The 17,487-nt window shown below is 41.6% G+C and overlaps 1 protein-coding gene across 1 annotated transcript; it reads right to left on the bottom strand.

Moving 5' to 3' along the window:
- Positions 1–171: 171 nt before the first annotated feature.
- On the bottom strand, positions 172–1,585 carry HOXD4 (homeobox D4). Its single transcript, XM_043990940.1, has 2 exons — positions 1,171–1,585; positions 172–580 (listed from the first exon to the last, which is right to left on the bottom strand). Exons 1-2 carry the CDS (start codon positions 1,580–1,582, stop codon positions 276–278), a joined length of 717 nt encoding a protein of 238 aa, XP_043846875.1. The 5' UTR covers positions 1,583–1,585; the 3' UTR covers positions 172–275.
- Between the last annotated feature and the right edge of the window lie 15,902 nt (positions 1,586–17,487).

The raw sequence follows: 17,487 nt of genomic DNA on the forward strand, positions 1-17,487 counted from the left end.
TCCCTAAACTTTCCACTTCCTGCCTGGAGAGTCTGGGGGTTGTGCTAGTATGAAGAATGCCAAGAAAGTCTGAAGTACCCTCAGCGAGTCCGCTTTGTGCAGCACAGCACCTTAAAGCAAGCCGACAGCCTGGGGAGGCTTTGCCTGCTTCCATGCAGGATGCGTTTGGATCATGTCAGTTCTACACACAGCACAGTTCAGAAGCAAAGGATGAAATTGGGGGGAGGGATGGGAGAGATTGGATGGGGTGGGGGGTGGGGGAGATTTCACCTCCTCTATAAAGTCGTCAAGTCAGTGTGATGGTCCTTGGACACGGGCTGTAAATGCTGGTTCGAGGCGGCGGAGGAAGACCTGCCCTTCGTGTTGGGCAGCTTGTGGTCTTTTTTCCATTTCATCCTACGGTTCTGAAACCAGATCTTGATCTGGCGTTCAGAGAGACAGAGAGTGTGAGCTATTTCGATCCGACGACGCCTCGTCAGATACCTGTTAAAATGGAATTCCTTTTCCAGTTCTAGGACTTGCTGCCTTGTGTAGGCTGTTCTGGACCGCTTGGGCTCCCCTCCGGTGTAATTGGGATTCACTGAGGGGGAACAAAAGAAATATACGTAAATGTAAGCCACATAAGAACAAGTTTGGTGCAGTTCAATCTGAGCTTGCACTCCATTATGATTTTTAAACAATCCTCGGGAGCGCGCATAAACACGCGCGTGCACATACTCACAAGCTTGTCGGTGTATGGGGTCGTTAAATCCCCACCAAAAAAACAAAACAAAACAAACACCCAACCCCAAACCCCAATAACAAAAAGCCAAAAGCTGTGCATGTTGGATTCTCTGATTTTTTGTAGATTACATCCCCTCTTCACCTCTAAAATATTCTCCTTCTAAAAATGGAGCCCCCCATTTCCTTGATACAGTCAAGGAACCACATGGCCAACGGCCTATTTCCTCAGCTATAAAAATTTATGGGGAGAGTAATTGCGGCATCCATTTAACACACGCTCATGCACACACACACACACACACACACACACACTCACATCCACATACATTCGGACATAGTCCACAACTCTAGTTGGATCTGGGGAAGCACTTGGGGCCAGCAGCCTCAGGGATGGTGGGACTGGGGTGGGGGAAGACAGAACGACCGGAGCCAGCAGAGGAACCTTACCGGAATTTACATGCACTTTCTTCATCCAGGGGTACACCACAGCGGGCTGTTTGAGGGCCGTCCCGTTGGGAGGTTGCTTGAGGCTGGCCGGCTGGCTGCAGGCCCGGGAACTGGGAATTGGAGGCGGGGGACAATGCTCCCCTTGGCCCGGGTAGTGGCTCGCCGGGCCCGATGGCTCCTGTCCATGACCCCGCGGAGGCACCGTAGAGCCTTGGGCATTGCTACAGCTGAAGGGCTGATCGCTGTAGTTTGACCGTGGGTAGACTCCCTGATGCTGGAAATCCGAACCCTGAGAGCCACTATAATAGTCTGAGCTCTGCTCGGCTAGGTAGCTATTCTGCAAATATTCCTCACAAGGAGGAAATTTGGGGTCCACATACTTAGAGTTCACCATATACGAACTCATGGCCATTAATTTCTGAAGGTAGAAAATACTAATTTTTCTCGTGTTGTCTTTTTTTCTCCTTCCATAGGGCCCTCCTACTTGCTGTCAACTGAATAAAGTTAGGGGGCCATGTGACCGCCCCAGCCAATGGCGAGGGAGGGAGTTTATCACCGGATTTGTGAGCATCTCATAATTTTCACAAATTTAACTAAATAATATACGTGTAATCAAGTGACTCCACTCTATGCATTTGGTCTTCCCAGCCAGATGTTAATGTGGTAGGAGGATTCATCACTCCAACCCCCATCTCCTTTGCCTCTCAGGTAATCCGAGCTTTTGTTTGAAATGGACTTTTCTAACCTTCCATGCCCTTTCCACTAATCCTCCAGAAATCATTCCCCGGCCCTTCGCGTTACATTGGTAAATAAAACATCCAGCAAGAATATAAAGATGGTATGCTGGAGGCGTTGAGGCTGGGGCTAGGGGTGGCATTAAGACATTGGGGAAAACGTGCAGAAGGAGAACTGGGAGAAAGACTCCACGCCCAAAGAAAAGCCATCAAACAGAAAGGGAATATGATGTACAATAGATGTGTCTTGGCTTTGTCTCCCCGGGGTCACCCAAAAGTTACCAGAATCTAGTTCTGTTGAATAAAATTAGGCAATCAGTAACTCCGAATGCACTTAGCAGGTCCCCGTACAGAAATTCACACAGAAAGCAGGGCGACTCTCATTTGTGCTTTGGGTTATCGCCCACCCCCGCCCCCCACTTCTTTACGATTGAAGTTACAAGCAGTTAAATCGAAGACTTCGTAACACCATCCCAGGAAAGCATCCCAAATTTAATCATATAAACTTTCCCCCCTGTTCATGCGTCTGCCTTAAGCAGAAGTGAAACCCAGATAATACCTCTCGTGCTACTTTCCATATAACCCAGGAGTTTAAAAAAAAAAGTGTCCAGAAAAAAATTTTCACACCTACCCTCTTAACTCTTTTTTAAAAGTGCCCTCTTTCAGAATCATTCATTTATCAAACTAGTTTTCAGATCGTTCAGACCTACCATGTGACTCAGTTTTACAATGAACAGATTTTTTTAAGCTGATCTATAATTCACCAACATCAATCCATATTCCCCATGTCTTAAGGTGTCAGTAAATAAGACAGAGCTAGCATGACTTGAATAAGTCTCCAATAAAGCAGCATGCACTTCATTTCGGGTCCCCAGACATTTACACTTTTAACCATTTGCAGAAATGTGAAGTTTTTGCATCGACCATATATTCCCCTAGAATCGAATCTGTGACTATGTGAATACCACACAAATTCGGTTCTACAGGGTATATATAGACAACGTAATAACATTCTGTTCTCATCTACAATGTAATTTGCCAGGATCACTGCATTTTTTTCTGATTCACCCTACTTTCTAAATCAAAACTATTCTGTACTGGCTAAAGGCTGTCATCCTCCATTGAAATAAATCAGCACTTTTAGAAGACATTCAGGTAGTCTACAGTTTGCTGAAATACCTCTTTTAGGACGTAAGGACAATTTACAGCGACTAATTCAAATATCCTTCCTTTTCTGCCTGAGGGAAAACCTGAGTGGGATTTAGAAGCCTCTATTGGAGCTCTTCTAAGGGAAAAAAAATGAAGAAATAACAATAGTATTAATAACGATGACCCATCCTGGAATTGACAGATTTTTCCCTACTCCTGGACATCCGAATAATCTCCCTAAGTAACATTTTTAGAAAGAAAGCAGACACTGTCTGGAGAGATAAGAAGAAACAGAGAAATGCGTCCACCAGCCTCTTCCCCCCCAGCTGAAGTAAAACGTTGGCTTGAAAGCTAAAGTTAGTTTCCAGAAAAAAAAAAAAAACAAAATACAACCAGTTCCGTTTACCTTCGCGTCATTAGAGTGCCTTTCTCTTTTATCCTGTCCAACTTCAGGCAGTAAACCTAAGGGTCGAATGCTTTGCTCAGGCAAATGTCCTTGGGTTTAGTGGGGTAGCGAATATGGTGAAGGGCAGGGCTAGGGGTCATTCGAAATCATTTACAAACATATCACAAAGTTTCATTATTTTTGCTTTGGCGACAGCAGCACACAAGAGTACAAAAGTTCATGAATTGCGCCTGCCCCAACTCCTCAGTGCTGTCCGGGGATCAACCCCTCAGCTCCGGTCGGGTTTTCAAGCAGGGAAACAAGGACACTCTGGAGGATGGATTTCAGAGCAAGAAAGATAGCCCATTCTTTTTGGATTTGTTTTCTATACAAGGTGCTAAGCTTGAGATTTCTTTCTCTTTCTTTCTTTTTTATCTTTGAAATATATAGAGACCTGGCCCTTGGGTGGGAATAGGGAGTAAGGGTTAGGAGAGAGAAACAGCTCCTGGTACTATTACACCAGTCCCTACTTGGATGAAATCCGTCCTCCACCCACTTCCACCACCACCCCCCCATATAATTTTTTTTTTGTCATCTAAGTATTTGACCTTAGAATCTCTTTGCTTTGCGGATTTAGGGATTTAGTGTGATGATCCTTGTGCCTAATGCTTCTGAAGAGGGCTTTCCTTCCCCCACTGAGTCAGTTTGATCCCCATTTCCCAATCTCCAAAATAAAACAAATTGTCAACATTTTACTTCTTTACTGGACAACAAGGGTTCTTGATCTCATTCAGAAAAATCGAGAGACACGACCCAATGGGTTCAGCAATGGGAGAAATCTGGTACATTTTCATATTTGTGAGACGCTGTGACCTGCATTTCACCTTACTGCACGACTTGCTCAGACAGGTCAAAGCCAGAGAGTTATTGATGAACAAAAGCGTTAAATAGTCACCTCCTGTTCCACTGCCCACACAAACGCTTTTGATCTATCAGGCTTTTTGTGTTTGTGTTCATAATCGTTATGCAAAATGTAGGTTTGAGAGAGGAAAAAAAAGTGATTCAGAAATATAAGGGGAGTCCAAGCTTCATCTGCCAAGAGCACATCTGCAGTTCAGCATGGAAGAAAGCTAGGAAAAGGTTACCTATGAAAGAGAATGTTAAACCCCAGAGAAAAGAGAGTCATTTAACTTCATCAAGGACATCTTGCAGAAGAGAAGGGGAAAATCACAGAACAGAACAGAACAGAACAGAATCTGCAGCACAAGGATAAGCCTGGCGTGGTGACTGAAAACAACCTGATTATCAAGAAGGCAGCCTCTTTCTGTGGGTTGGGAAACCGTGTATACTATACATATATATATATATATATACGTTTATATATGTATATATAACATCTTTGCTCCACATGATCAAGGGTATATCATGTTTCATTAGAAAGATGGGTACGCATGGAGAACTTGTCTTCTGAAGATTTCATTTTCCTCATAGATAAAAATTAGCACCATTTTATAGTGACATCCTAGGCTACCAAGGTTGCATTCTCTTTCCTTTTCTTAAAAAACAAAAACAAAATCCTTGGACATCATATAACTGAAGATTTACTAAAGAACCGGAGGCCTCAGAAATTCTGGTTCTTCCTTGTAAAATGGCCAATCCCAGAAGACCAAAATTACAACACCCAAGCCCCAACAGTGGTTGCCTCCACTCTTTCTTTACATTCTATTGGCCTGCTCTAGCTGGCCCATTCATTTTTCTTAAAGCATTGGGAGTATCTTTAGTTACTCTATGGAAACTAGATGGCCAGTCTAACACCATACCTGACAGTAACAGCCACCCCGCCCCCTTGGATCCAAAAGTGTCTATAAGCCATCTTCACGAAAAGCCCATGAATATATTCCTCCCTCTGCAGATGTGTTTCTGAACCAGGAAAGCCCGACGAGAAAGTAGTAGGGAACTATTTTAGGGGAAATAAAGGCAGTTGGGCGTGGGGTTGAAGGAGGAGTGGTCGGGTTCTATGATTTAATCCGGTGATTACAGTGTTCGCACAGGGAGGCGCTGCATCGCTCCAGCATGTTAACAGAGTAACACTGCTAATTAGTTTCAAGCACTTAAAAGGAATTTAAGATGCCACCTAGCACCTGTGCTGGATGGTAAGTGCTTCGAAGAAACTCAGCAGCAAGTTTCCATATCACAGGTGATTGCTAAAGAGTCTAGTAACAGCAGGTTCAAACCGGCTCATGCTCCACGACTAGAGACCCAAGTAACCCCAGTGTAGGAGAGCCAAGCTTCATTCCCCACCCCGGCTGTCACTCTTCCAAAAGCATTTAACAGTTGGCAGTTCAAGCAATTCAAACTTTGGGAAGGAGGTAGAAACAAAAGGGGGTACTTACAGGAGACGTCTTTCCATTGTGTTGAACCTGTTGCAATAAAAACGTGGGTCACTGTTAAATTCCATAAAAGAACAAGGTTCTTTTTCAAGATTGCAGAGAAAAAATGGAAAAGGCCTGTCAGGTGTCCAGCCCAGAAAAAAAGAATGTCTCCCACCCCGTGGCTTCGAGAACTATAGAGCACCTGAAAGTTTCCTTCCAAGCAGAACCTGCAGTTGTGTGCACCAAAGTCTGAATCCTCTAGGGCTACTGGATCCCCTCTCTGGTTTTCCTGCACTGGCTCAAACTACTTGGAATAATGTTTCCCCACTGAAGTAGTGAGAAGTGTGATCGGGCCTTTGTGTGTTGCCTTCAGTATTTCAGTTGGGTCCATCCGTGGCTCCACATCCGTTCCTGATAAAGTAGATCCCACAATCTATCCCCTCCTGGGACATTTCCACGCTACTTTGAGCCTAGAAGCGGTTCTGCTTTTCTATTAATGCATTCAGGTTACTTTAAAATTTACATTTGATGAAACTTCACAATTCCTCTCAATGCCTTAGAGACTTTTCAGGCAGGATCTCTGTGTGACTTGAAATCGAGTGCCCAATGCTACTTGAATTCAATGATAAAGATCAATTCAAAGGAAAATGAGAAACCAATTCATAGTGGGAGGAGGTGTAATCAGTGGGTATAAAGGTAAATTACATTTCTGTAAATTGATGTATTTATACTTATACCATAATGCCTATGCAAACATACCTCTGCATCATTTGACTGCATTGCTTGCTTGAGAATTCTTATCACAGAAGACCCAGAGCAATTTTCTCCATAGAAAATGCCAACCCATTTAAAAATTTTATTCCACATGATAGTTTACATTTCCTGAGCACCGAGAAATCCCGAGTTCCACCTCTCTCCAATTTACTTTTCCCCCTTTCCTTTCCCCTCCCAGCGTATTGTAACCGCTTTCTTATCATCTCAGATGTACCGTTATATATATATATATATATAAAGACAGTAAACTCCCTCCTTCCTCCTAGTTAATCCTGGTGAAGGGGTATTGACAAGCTACTTTTGTGTAAGTGTGTGGAGAAAGAGAAAAGGCTGAATCTTCCTCTATTTGTTCATTTCGAGTTAGGCTGATTTTGAATCAACTTGATTTGTGTTTCTTCCCAACTCCTCCCCTCCACCCGCAGGATTAACAAACATCAGAGAAATTCGATCAAGTCTTTAGTTGTATCATAGGTAATCACAGACTTACTGTTCTTTCCCAGTGGATAGGGGAACCTGAGAGCAGAAATATCTCGTTCAGGATCAAGCCGAATGTTCCTTGCTAACACTTTCCCTATTACTGCTTCCAGGAACCAAAGCATCTGCACTTGTATGCTCTTAAACTAATTTATGGTGGGAATTATATTTTGGCTTGTCAACTCTCGAGCCATAAAACAAAGTTTATTGGAATCACGTGCTTCTAAATAGCCACTCAGGACCTATCTCTGCGGAACCATAAATAACCTTCTGCTTTAAACTTTTATTCACTAAATAAAGGTTCACTGCAACTGTTCTATCAAATGTAAATAGTTTCAAATATTCAGGATGTATGGGAGGCCATATTCATATCAATCCCCGGGTCTTTTCAAACAGCACCTTTTCAGAGAAGGCTGTTTAAGTTGAGAGATAGTGCTCCAAATTTGCTATTTGGGAAAAGGACTGTGGGCATTTCTTACGGTTCTTTCGCTGCGTTCGCTGTGAGTACCATCAACTCCTTTATTTAAATCTGTTCTAGCTCTATAGTTTTAAAAGAAATAAAGAAGAAAGATAAGACACACTGCATGTTTCCTTAACTTCTTCTCTGGAAGTTATTTAGCGTTTGGTTTGAGGATGGGGGAGCAGGGGGAGAAGTGATATTAGGAATAGAGGAGGTGGGAAGAGAGTTGGTTTGAACGAACACATTTGCTGAACAATAGTTCAGGATGGATTTAGTAAGAGGGGAAGGTCATCACAAGCGTGTGGATTTCTATGATTTGCTTAGATCTGAAAGGGGAGCCTGAGTAAGTGACTAAACTGCTTAAATCAGAAAGGCTCTACGTTGGTAAAGTGAGAAGTGGCTAAATAGCCCCAAAGAAATCTCTGAGAACTGAACCTCTAAGGGTGGCTATAAAACAATAAAACAGTCTTGGTGTGAAGGCAACAGGGTGTGAGGAGGCAAATGAGAATTTCAAGGATTCCGAGCACAGGAAGTCGAATGTCCCAGCTCACTTGCCACTGAAGCCACTGGGTTTAGAACAGATTGGAAGCAAAAACTGGGCACAAGAAGTTTAGAGGGGAAGGGATTACTGCCCAAGAAGCATAGCCCTATTCCAAGGACAACTGAGTAACTCAGGAAGGAGGAAATCTCTTCACTTGGAGATCCAAGATGTAGTTTTGTCGTGATTGCTCATCCAAAGGAGAATATTGAATTCTCTGTTATGGGAAAAATAAACCCACAGACCGCCCGAAGAAGCTGGAAAGAAAAGAGACATGCCCCTTCCCTGCCCCCCACATCTCAAAAAAGAAGCATGTGTGTGTTTCTATGAACTCTGTGGAATCCTGGGGGCTGATTTAGCCCACATAAATATAAATGAGTTGAAGCATGAATTTAAAAATCAATCTCTATATAAATGATAAATGTTTTGTGTACACACATATATGTGCACACACACATATATAATTCTAAAGCAAAGCAACTACTTCCATCAGCAATTTCCATCAAACTGATGAAAGCTGTGCTGGAAAAAGGCATTTCTTTGTAAAGGATATCTTTGCATCTAAATTTTCCTTCCATTCTACATGCAATTCTAAACCTTTTCCTGCTTCCATTAAATAGAAAGCATAGGACTTGATGGCCTGAAAAATCACTAACATTATTCTCCCCTTCCTTGTAGTTGTTTTAACATTCTTCTTTTAGGCCCACTCCTCTTTACAAACCAACACCAATAGGTTCAGAAATTGGATCATCCCCTAACATAGGTTCCTCTATCTCCTAGCATTCGATTTTGTAGTTTTAGAATCGTCATTCTGAGTTGATATGCCAGATTCAAAGTTTAGTGGGAGGTCAGAGTTTGGATGAAAGATCAAATGGAAAATTTCCAAGTAACCAAAGAAAGACACCCATTCCTCAGAGGTGTAGCTTGTAATTGCAGTTATAAAAAGCTTTTGTGAAAAAGAACAGAGAATTAAAGAATTGATGGTTTGGAACTATATTAGGGCCTTTATTATGTTTCCTAGCACAGGGTGCACCAAGTGACAAAACTATACTGTCTACCATGCATACATATATGAATTAATTGGGGAAAAGAAACATTTTCCATTTTTCTTATAAACATCTAGGAAAAAATGACTAGTGAGAAGGGATAAAACAAAGGCAACACTATACCTTCTATCATAATATATAAGAAGGAAAGAGGGAACTTTCAGTCCACTGTGTGAAATGGTGCAGAACTGGGTAATAACTAAAGGGTCACCACTAAGACTGGGCACTACAGGCTAGATGACAGCAAATTGAAGAGAAGGAACAGAATGAAAATCTAGAATAGTCATTTTCCTTTTGAATTGAGGTCAGGATCTGAATATCTTCATAAAACAGAATTATCCCTGCTGGTTTTGTTTGAACCAAACAATCCAAGAACAATGAACTGTACTCTTCAGTAGGTTGGCCTGGTATAGAAATTAATGCTTACTATCAGCAGTACTATGTAGTGAAAACAGTGGAGGATTTGAATTCAGAGGAACCTTATTTACTAGTTGTGTGGTTTTGAACAAATCACCTCACCTCCCTGGGTTTCAATGTTTTCATTCATTGAAGTAAGGGCACTGGATTATGTGATCTCTAAATTCTAAAACCCAAGGTTTGTCCTCTTTCCTAAACCTTGAAGTTGATTCACTAATACACCACTCCCTTCCCCAACGAGGAAGATTTATCAGATTACACAAAGATGGGAGGGGGGAATCTGAGTGAGGGGTGATATGTGCTATGGCCAAGGAATAAAATCAACAATTTATTCCAGTGTCTTATTTGCTCCCAGACCCTTTTAGCCCCAAGGACTTTGCAGCTATGTATAAAGTGTAGTCATCAGAAGTAATGTGGAACTCCTAAGGGAACTCTGAAAAAGGGAAATAAGTGAACATAAGCATTTCATGGTAAAACACCATGTGCTGTGTGAAGATACATTCTAGATTCTGAAAAAAGGGGGGGGGGAGCAAGTCCTGGATTTTCCTTGGGAATGGATTGTATGGTGGGGGGAAAAAAGTTGCCTGACAAAAAAGCAAGTAGTAAATCTAAGGTCTGAAAGAAATCCTACTCCAGATTTCTGGCAAATGTTGAGAATGTTCCTGGTGAATTCATATTTCCCTGAGAGGGGAAACCTAGTTCTACCAATCATCTAGACTTTGGGTTCAGCTATCTAGGGCTCTAAAATACTGCAACCTTAAGGGGGAAAGACACCAAGAGTAAGTGAATATGTATTGTGAGATGAAGCATTTTAGGAGGATGGAACCACGAAGAAAATATTAGATGGCAAAGCCAAAGGACTGGCAAATGCTTCTTCAGTTAGAATAGAAGTACAGTTAAGGAGAGTCCTCTGACTTTCCAGCAAAACTCAGTTTAAGATACAAAAATGAAAGAAGTAGAGGAGGATGCTGAAAAAGGGGCATACCGATTATTATTGCAAGACACCACAGTAAAAGGAATTAGAATCTCAGTGCAAAGCACCTGGGAAAGTTCAAGGGAAAACAACCCTATGAAGAAAAAAGAAAAGGCCAGAGTGGAAAAGAGGTGACTTTCATAGAATAAGTTTACCTCTATAAGGAGAGGACCAAGGGGGAAAGGGATGGGAGGTGGCACTGTGCAGAGGATGGAAATGGAAGTCACTGTGCCTGGAGCCTGAGATTCAATGTGATTCCTTCTCCTAGTCCATTAGCAGTTGCCTTTGAACAAAAAGAAAATTCCAGAGAGGAGAGATAGGTCAATTCAAGTGTCATTTTCCTCTCCTAAATCATCTTTTGTCATCCTTTCTACTATTCATTCTTCATTCCTAAGATCCACTGGAAACTGTGCTCCTAAGATTTGAGGAAATTGAGGAGAGAATATTTGCCCACAGTTTTTATCACTGAATCAGAGAAGTTATGTTAAGCCAGATTCTGTCTGGGAGGAGAGGAAAAGAAGACATACTGACAAGGTAGACTTAGGATCAAATGCTTTAAAGTGGTAGATGTAGTAAATTCCTATCCTTCCAGGGTTTAAATCTTTAAGTAACTTTCCCCCTTCCCTCCTTAACACACCAGAACTATCACAAATGAGGAAAGGGATTTGGGGGGATTTTTTCAGGAAAGTCAACATCAAATGTTTATTAAGGGACTGTGCCAACTTTTGGGGATCCAAATACAAAAAATAATATGAAGCAATTCCTACTTGCAAGGAACCCACAATTTAAAGGGAGAGACAACAATTACATTATATGAAAATACAGAATAACTATTAAGAGACTAAATAAAAATATATAAAAAGTAGCTAAATATAAATTATTTGCAGGACCAGGATTCTTAATCTGAGTAGTTAGAGCATTAACTTAAATCACACTGCAACGTGTCATCGTTGTCTTGGACTAAATTATCTCTAAGGTCCCTTTCTAACTTCGAACCTTGTGCTTTCTTACTCTTTCTTATCTTCATTCTTTCTTTTGGTACATGGTTTGCCTCAATTTTGTATCAGAGACTTTCAGGACTTTCAGATTGGTGAAAGAGCTAGTATCACTTATATCCCACTGATGTCAGACTTCTATAACCCACAGAAGCCTTCAACTCCTTAGGACCCACAAGCTCTGTGGGTCCCTAGGATATGGACGATAGTCTGGGAGAATCTAAAATTAAAAAGGAGGGAGGGAAAGGTGGGATCTATCAGTCCCCTCCTTCACTAGGCCACAAATGACAAGGATAGAGGAACTTGCTTGCTGAGCAGGAGAGAAATGTAATCTCAAAGGGAAAGGTAGGAATGAGAGAGAATTAAAATTGCAATTTATCATAGTGAGTGGTAATTCCTTTACAAAAATACTACCTGGGAATGGGGTAAAAGGAGACATAGAGGTAGAGAAAAATTATTCTTGTTTTTTAAAATGGTTTTGTATGTTTTCTTTTTTAAAATATCATTTTTTTCTTTTAAAAAAAATCTCTCATTTCTTATTGGCTCACCTTCTCCAAGAATCTCCTATCACCCAATACATCCAGTCAAGCAAAATGAATTGATGGTATTCCTATTTGAAAATGTATAAGGGGGCAACTAGGTGGCATAGTGGATAAAGCACTGGCCCTGGATTCAGAAGGACCTGAATTCAAATCCAGCCTCAAATACTTGCTACTTACTAGCTGTGTGACCCTGGGCAAGTCACTTAACCCTCATTGCCTCCTCAGCCCAGAAGTAGGGGTCACCCAATCTTTTGAAATCATGATTAGTCACAGAATTAACCAGAGTACTGAAGTTTTTCCAAATGGTTTTCCTTTACATTATTGTGGTCATCGTGTTGATTGTTCTCCTGGCTGTGTTTATTTTGTTCTGCATCAGTTCTAACAAATCTTCCCAAATTTCTCTAAATTCTTCATATTCATCATTTCTTACAGCACAATAATGTTTCACTACATTGGTATACCACAATTTGTTCAGTCATTTCCCAGTTGATGGAAATGCAATTTATTTCCAATATTTTACTAGTATTACAAAAAATGCTTTTATAAAGGTTGAGGAAATTTATGCATCAGAAATCAGGGTTTTCTCATCTGCAAAATGAGAGTTTTGGATTAAATGAGCTCTAGAGTCTCTTCTGACCCTTATACTCTTTAAATCCATAGTTCTGTGAAATAGAAACTTTAGAGAAGGACAAACTTCTCAGGAAGATTTAGTAAAAATCCCTAAAACAAGATTAATTCTCTCTTTCTCTCTTTTTTTGGTAGTGCTATAAATGATATCAGAAGATAAATATGTGATGGGGATGGAGGATGGACTGGTGATAAGAGAGTAAGGGATAGCCTATGGAAGGGGAAGGGAATAAGCATTTATTAAGTACCTACTATGTGCCAGGCACTGTACTAGGCTCTCTTTTTATCCTCACAACAACTCTGTGAGGTAGGTGCTATCATTATCCCCATTTTACAGTTGAGGAAACTGAGGCACACAGTGGTTAAGTGACCTGTCCAGGGTCATATAGCTAGGAAGTATCTGAAGGTGGATTTGAATGCAGGTTGCCCTGAGTCTGGGCCCAGCAGTCTATCCACTTGTGCCACCAGCTGCCCTAATAGACAGTCCATGTTCCCCACTGGTCACCATTCAATATTAAGAGATGTAGAGGAAGGTCCCTAACAGGTTGGGTGATTCTCCCATAGAGGATTACAGGAGGTCATGGACAGGTCACACAGGAATAGCATTGGAATGGATATGTTGTGATTATACATCACTATAAAGAGTACTAACATTGGTGAGACATCACAATTTCAAAGCATTTGACTAGTTGAGAGGAAGTCTATAGACAAAGAGGTAGTAGAGTATCTCTGGATTGGTATTCAACAGACAAGTTCTGCTACTAAGTTTTAATCATTAAGTAAATGTATGATCCTGGCAAATCCCCCACTTTTATAAGCCTCACATTAACTTAATGGGGTCTGTACTATAAGGTGCCTGAGGTCCCGTCTAGCTCTAACACTCTCTCATTCTATGATCTAAAATGATAGAAGCTACACCAGGCTGGGGATGGGGAGGTGGGGGGAGGGAGGGAGAAAGGGAGGATAGCAGCAGAGCAGGTGAAAAGTATGTAAACACACACATCTTTCTTAGGCTTTAGTCATGTACTAAGGACACATACTCATGATACATAGGGGTAATGGGTTTGCTCTCTTGACCCAACTCTGTTGGATCCAGGATCTTCCCTGGGAACTTTGTTATAGAATCATAGTTCAAATCAATCCAACAGGCTTCCATTTATTTGTCAGGCACTATTTTAGGTGCTTATAGACTTAGAACTGAAAGGGGCCTTAGAGATTTTCAAGTGTAACTATGTATTTTACAAAAGAGGAAAGTGAGGCCCGAAGAGCTGGACCTTGATGATTTCTGATGTCCATTCCAGTTATGAAGGTGTGGCAGGGCTCTCAGGAAACTCTGGATTGAGTAGACTGGGACAAGTTAACAAAATGAGCAGGCCAGAGTATCATCAGTATACACTGGGGTAAAGCAGAGACAGGATAGAAATTGGGAAGAAAGGGGAATTTATGGTGGGAAGGGGTGCCATAGACTACCTGTATAGAGTAAATAAAGGGACTCTTGTAGGGATCTGAACCCAGGGGGGTCGTAGTGCAGTATTGGACACAGCTTTTAAGATGAGCAGTGTTCCTATGGGGGGGGTCTCAGAAACCATGTTAAATTTGGTTTTAATTTTATTCCTTTTCTGTGTGTGGTCAAGAGGCCATAAGGCCAGGAAACTGGCAACAAATGGTGCAGAGTAGGAAAAGAATACGGACACATTTGTTTGGATTCTGTTTCCTTTAAGTTTGTAAACTGTCCCCACCCCACCCCCTTTCAGTTTCGCTGTCTTGATGTTAAGAGCAAGTGGAGTAGATTGGGTGATTTGGGGGCACTGGGACTTGCAGCTGGAATGCGCGCCCCCTGTAGGAGGGTGAAGGCAAGGCAAAGGTATATCTCCAGAAATTGCTCCTCGGAGCAATTTTTTACTGGTCTCGTGTAAATTGTCTGTACTTCCTTCGGTAAGAGGAGGAAGACGTAAGATGAAGATGACTGTATTCATGCAAACACCCTGATCTCTCTGCCCAGCTCAGAGGAGATTAAGCCTTTGGCCCAGCCAGACACTGTCTAAACAGCCTCTTCCGGATAAAGCCAGCAGGCAGCCTGGCAGAGTCCCGATACTCCTTGCACTTGCCGCAGCTTCTGTATGGCTCCAGGGAGCGCGCAGGGGATGAGTCACGTGCCCCTCCCCCCACCCAGTCGACCGCGCCGCCCCCGGCTCCTATTCAGGGCACTTGGTGCAGAACTGGAACCCGCGAGAGGCTTGTCCTACAGCGCCTTCTCCTGGACAAGAGGCCAGACAGCAAAAAGAAAAAAAAACAAACCCACCCTATCCAGAAACCACCAAAGAAAGGCCTGTGACTTTATCTGGCAGAATGCAGCTCCATTGAACCGAAGATACTACTGTCTTGTCGGGAAAAGCTCCTGGTAAATCAAATCTTTCCCCCTATTTCCTCCAGCTTCCCATTTCTGTCTTGACCACAGCAGTCACACTTTCCAAAGGCAGTGGGCCGATAGCAAACACCTCCAGCGATATGTCTACAATTTGCTTGTTTATTCATTCTATGGATCTCAACCGAACTGTATCCTCGGCTCCTAAGCATTGCAACTTGCTACACGGCGGTGTTAAGGAAGGAAAAGGTTCGGGCTGATGGTATTGGTCTTAAATTACGTGGTATGAAGTTGAACCAATAACAAACCCATATTCCCAAACCAGATGAAGCAGACAGAATACGCCCATAAAATTTTGGAAGGTCCAATATATATATTTTAAACACCTGGAAAGAAGATTGGGTTTCCTGTGGCACCAAGCCTGTTCTGACTTCTTTTTGGTAAAGTATAAGTTTGTAGTGAATAGACTAGGAAAAGGGATATTAAAATGATTGAAAATAACACGACCGAGTCATGAGAAGGCCAGTGGGAAAGATTTTTCCTATAACTGAAAGCCAGGAGTTAAGGGAAGATGAATTGCAAATACTCTCCAATAAGAAAAGGGGAAAAGATCAAGTTTAATCTTCCTCCTCTGCCTCTTCCTTGTCTTTTCCCCTCCCCCCTTTCCCCCTTCCCCCATCTGTGCTTGGCCGGTTGGTCATTTCATTGCGCATGCGCTTACAGCTCTATGACCTAGTCTTGGTTCTGGGTTTGGTGCAAAGTTCTACGCCTACACCTCACTGGAACGATGAATAATAATTTTTTTTAAACCATACAGGCTCGATATAATTCACTAAAATTAAAATCTAAATCAGTCCCAGAAAGCCAGAAAAACACTCCCTCCCTCCCCCCGAAAGAAAAAAAGAAAAAATTTTAAAGAATTATAAACCTTGTCCTTTGCGATTTACGTTTCCATGTACGGTGAGCTGCAGTCTAACTCTAGCCTCTCATTTATATGTGATCTAAAATGTAGTAGGCAGTTTTCTCAGTCTTTTTTTTTTTTAATTAAGGCCAAGCAACCCTAATGAGGTGAATGCTTCTCTTCCGGATTCCTCAAACGTTTACCAAACATAAATGACTATCTGCTGAGAAGGGTTTTCCACTGGAAAGAGAATTACATATTTTAAGCTGGATACAAATTGGAATTCAGACCATTATGACGTTTTGCGTTTCCTTTAACTTCCTGTCTTCCCCCCACCCCCTTGAAACTCTGCCTTCCCTGCCGCACTGCAGCAGAGCTGTAAATACCTTTAACAGCTGCCTGCCAACCAAGGGGTGAAATACTGTCTTTGTTCGGATTTTCCCTGCTTCCAGGACTCAGAAAGCAGAACTCATGCAAAATATGCTCATTTGGAAGGAATCTTGGCAAAGATATAAGCTGAATTTTGAACCCTGCTACTTTAGATACTTTTTTTCTCTCTTTTTCCCCTTTCCACTGTGCTGACAACTCTTGCAACACCCCCACCATCCCATGACACCATAGAGAGCTAAAGCAAAAATTCATTCCATTTACATGGGCTATATTTAGATAGAGCTTTTGGCCAAGAAAGAAGGGAGTTTCTTACAAAGGCAGGCATTTGCTTTCAGCTTCCAGACATTTTTGTTTTCGTTTCATTTTACATTGGTTGATAGACCAAGATCTAAGTGGTTCTTTTGGCTTCAGTAAAGGTATTAAATGTGTTTCTGATTGACTTAAGAGCCTCCATTCAAACACGTTTTAAGAATTATTCATTTCCCTAAGTACAATTGGTCACTTACTCCTACTAAGCACTTAAAAATATATTGTGGCACTTGGAATTTTCTCTAGGTCCACCATGTCTGAATCCATGACATCATCCTTAGCTGCGTGAAACCATATGCCTCCATCATTGATTCCTCTATGGATGCACATCTATAGAGTTTAGAGATATTCAATAACGGAAACTAATACAATATGTAGTGGACTTAGACATCTCTATGAAATATTCCCCTATAGTTACAACCTGTCTCTCTGATCTTATTATTTAACTTATTAAAGGTGGAAGAGAGGAAATGGGGGAAGGGGAGAGTGTAAAGACATAGTTAGAAAAATATCAGTGTCTGAGGTTTTGTTTTGTTTTGTTTCAAAATAAGAACTGTTTATAAAATAGGTCAGGAGAAAAATTATTTCCTGAAATTACTGAACAATGATAGTCATTTCTCCTCAGCCACCTCGCCAACAAATTGTAAACCTCCATTTTGAAACCAGAGTGATTTCGGTTTTACTTGCTAATAAATACATTTCTAAACAGATGTTCATTCTTCCAAAGGCTTATGGGGATAATGTCGATACAGATACTCAGGAAAATGATAGTATTAGAAAGAAAGCGTAACATATAGGCTAGTTGAAAATGTCGACTTTCCCGAAACATGTCTAAGTAAGGTCCTTTACGCAATGAAGTGTGTATT

The sequence above is a fragment of the Dromiciops gliroides genome, chromosome 3 (genome assembly GCF_019393635.1).
Source record: "Dromiciops gliroides isolate mDroGli1 chromosome 3, mDroGli1.pri, whole genome shotgun sequence".
In the NCBI taxonomy this organism is placed as follows: Eukaryota; Metazoa; Chordata; class Mammalia; order Microbiotheria; family Microbiotheriidae; genus Dromiciops; species Dromiciops gliroides.

Excerpts from the sequence above, each read along its gene's own strand:
- HOXD4 (XM_043990940.1), bottom strand. The coding sequence starts at position 1,582 with ATGGCCATGAGTTCGTATATGGTGAACTCTAAGTATGTGGACCCCAAA. Across the intron at positions 581-1,170 it reads GAAAGTGCATGTAAATTCCG|TGAATCCCAATTACACCGGA; the intron begins GTAAGGTTCCTC and ends GTTCCCCCTCAG.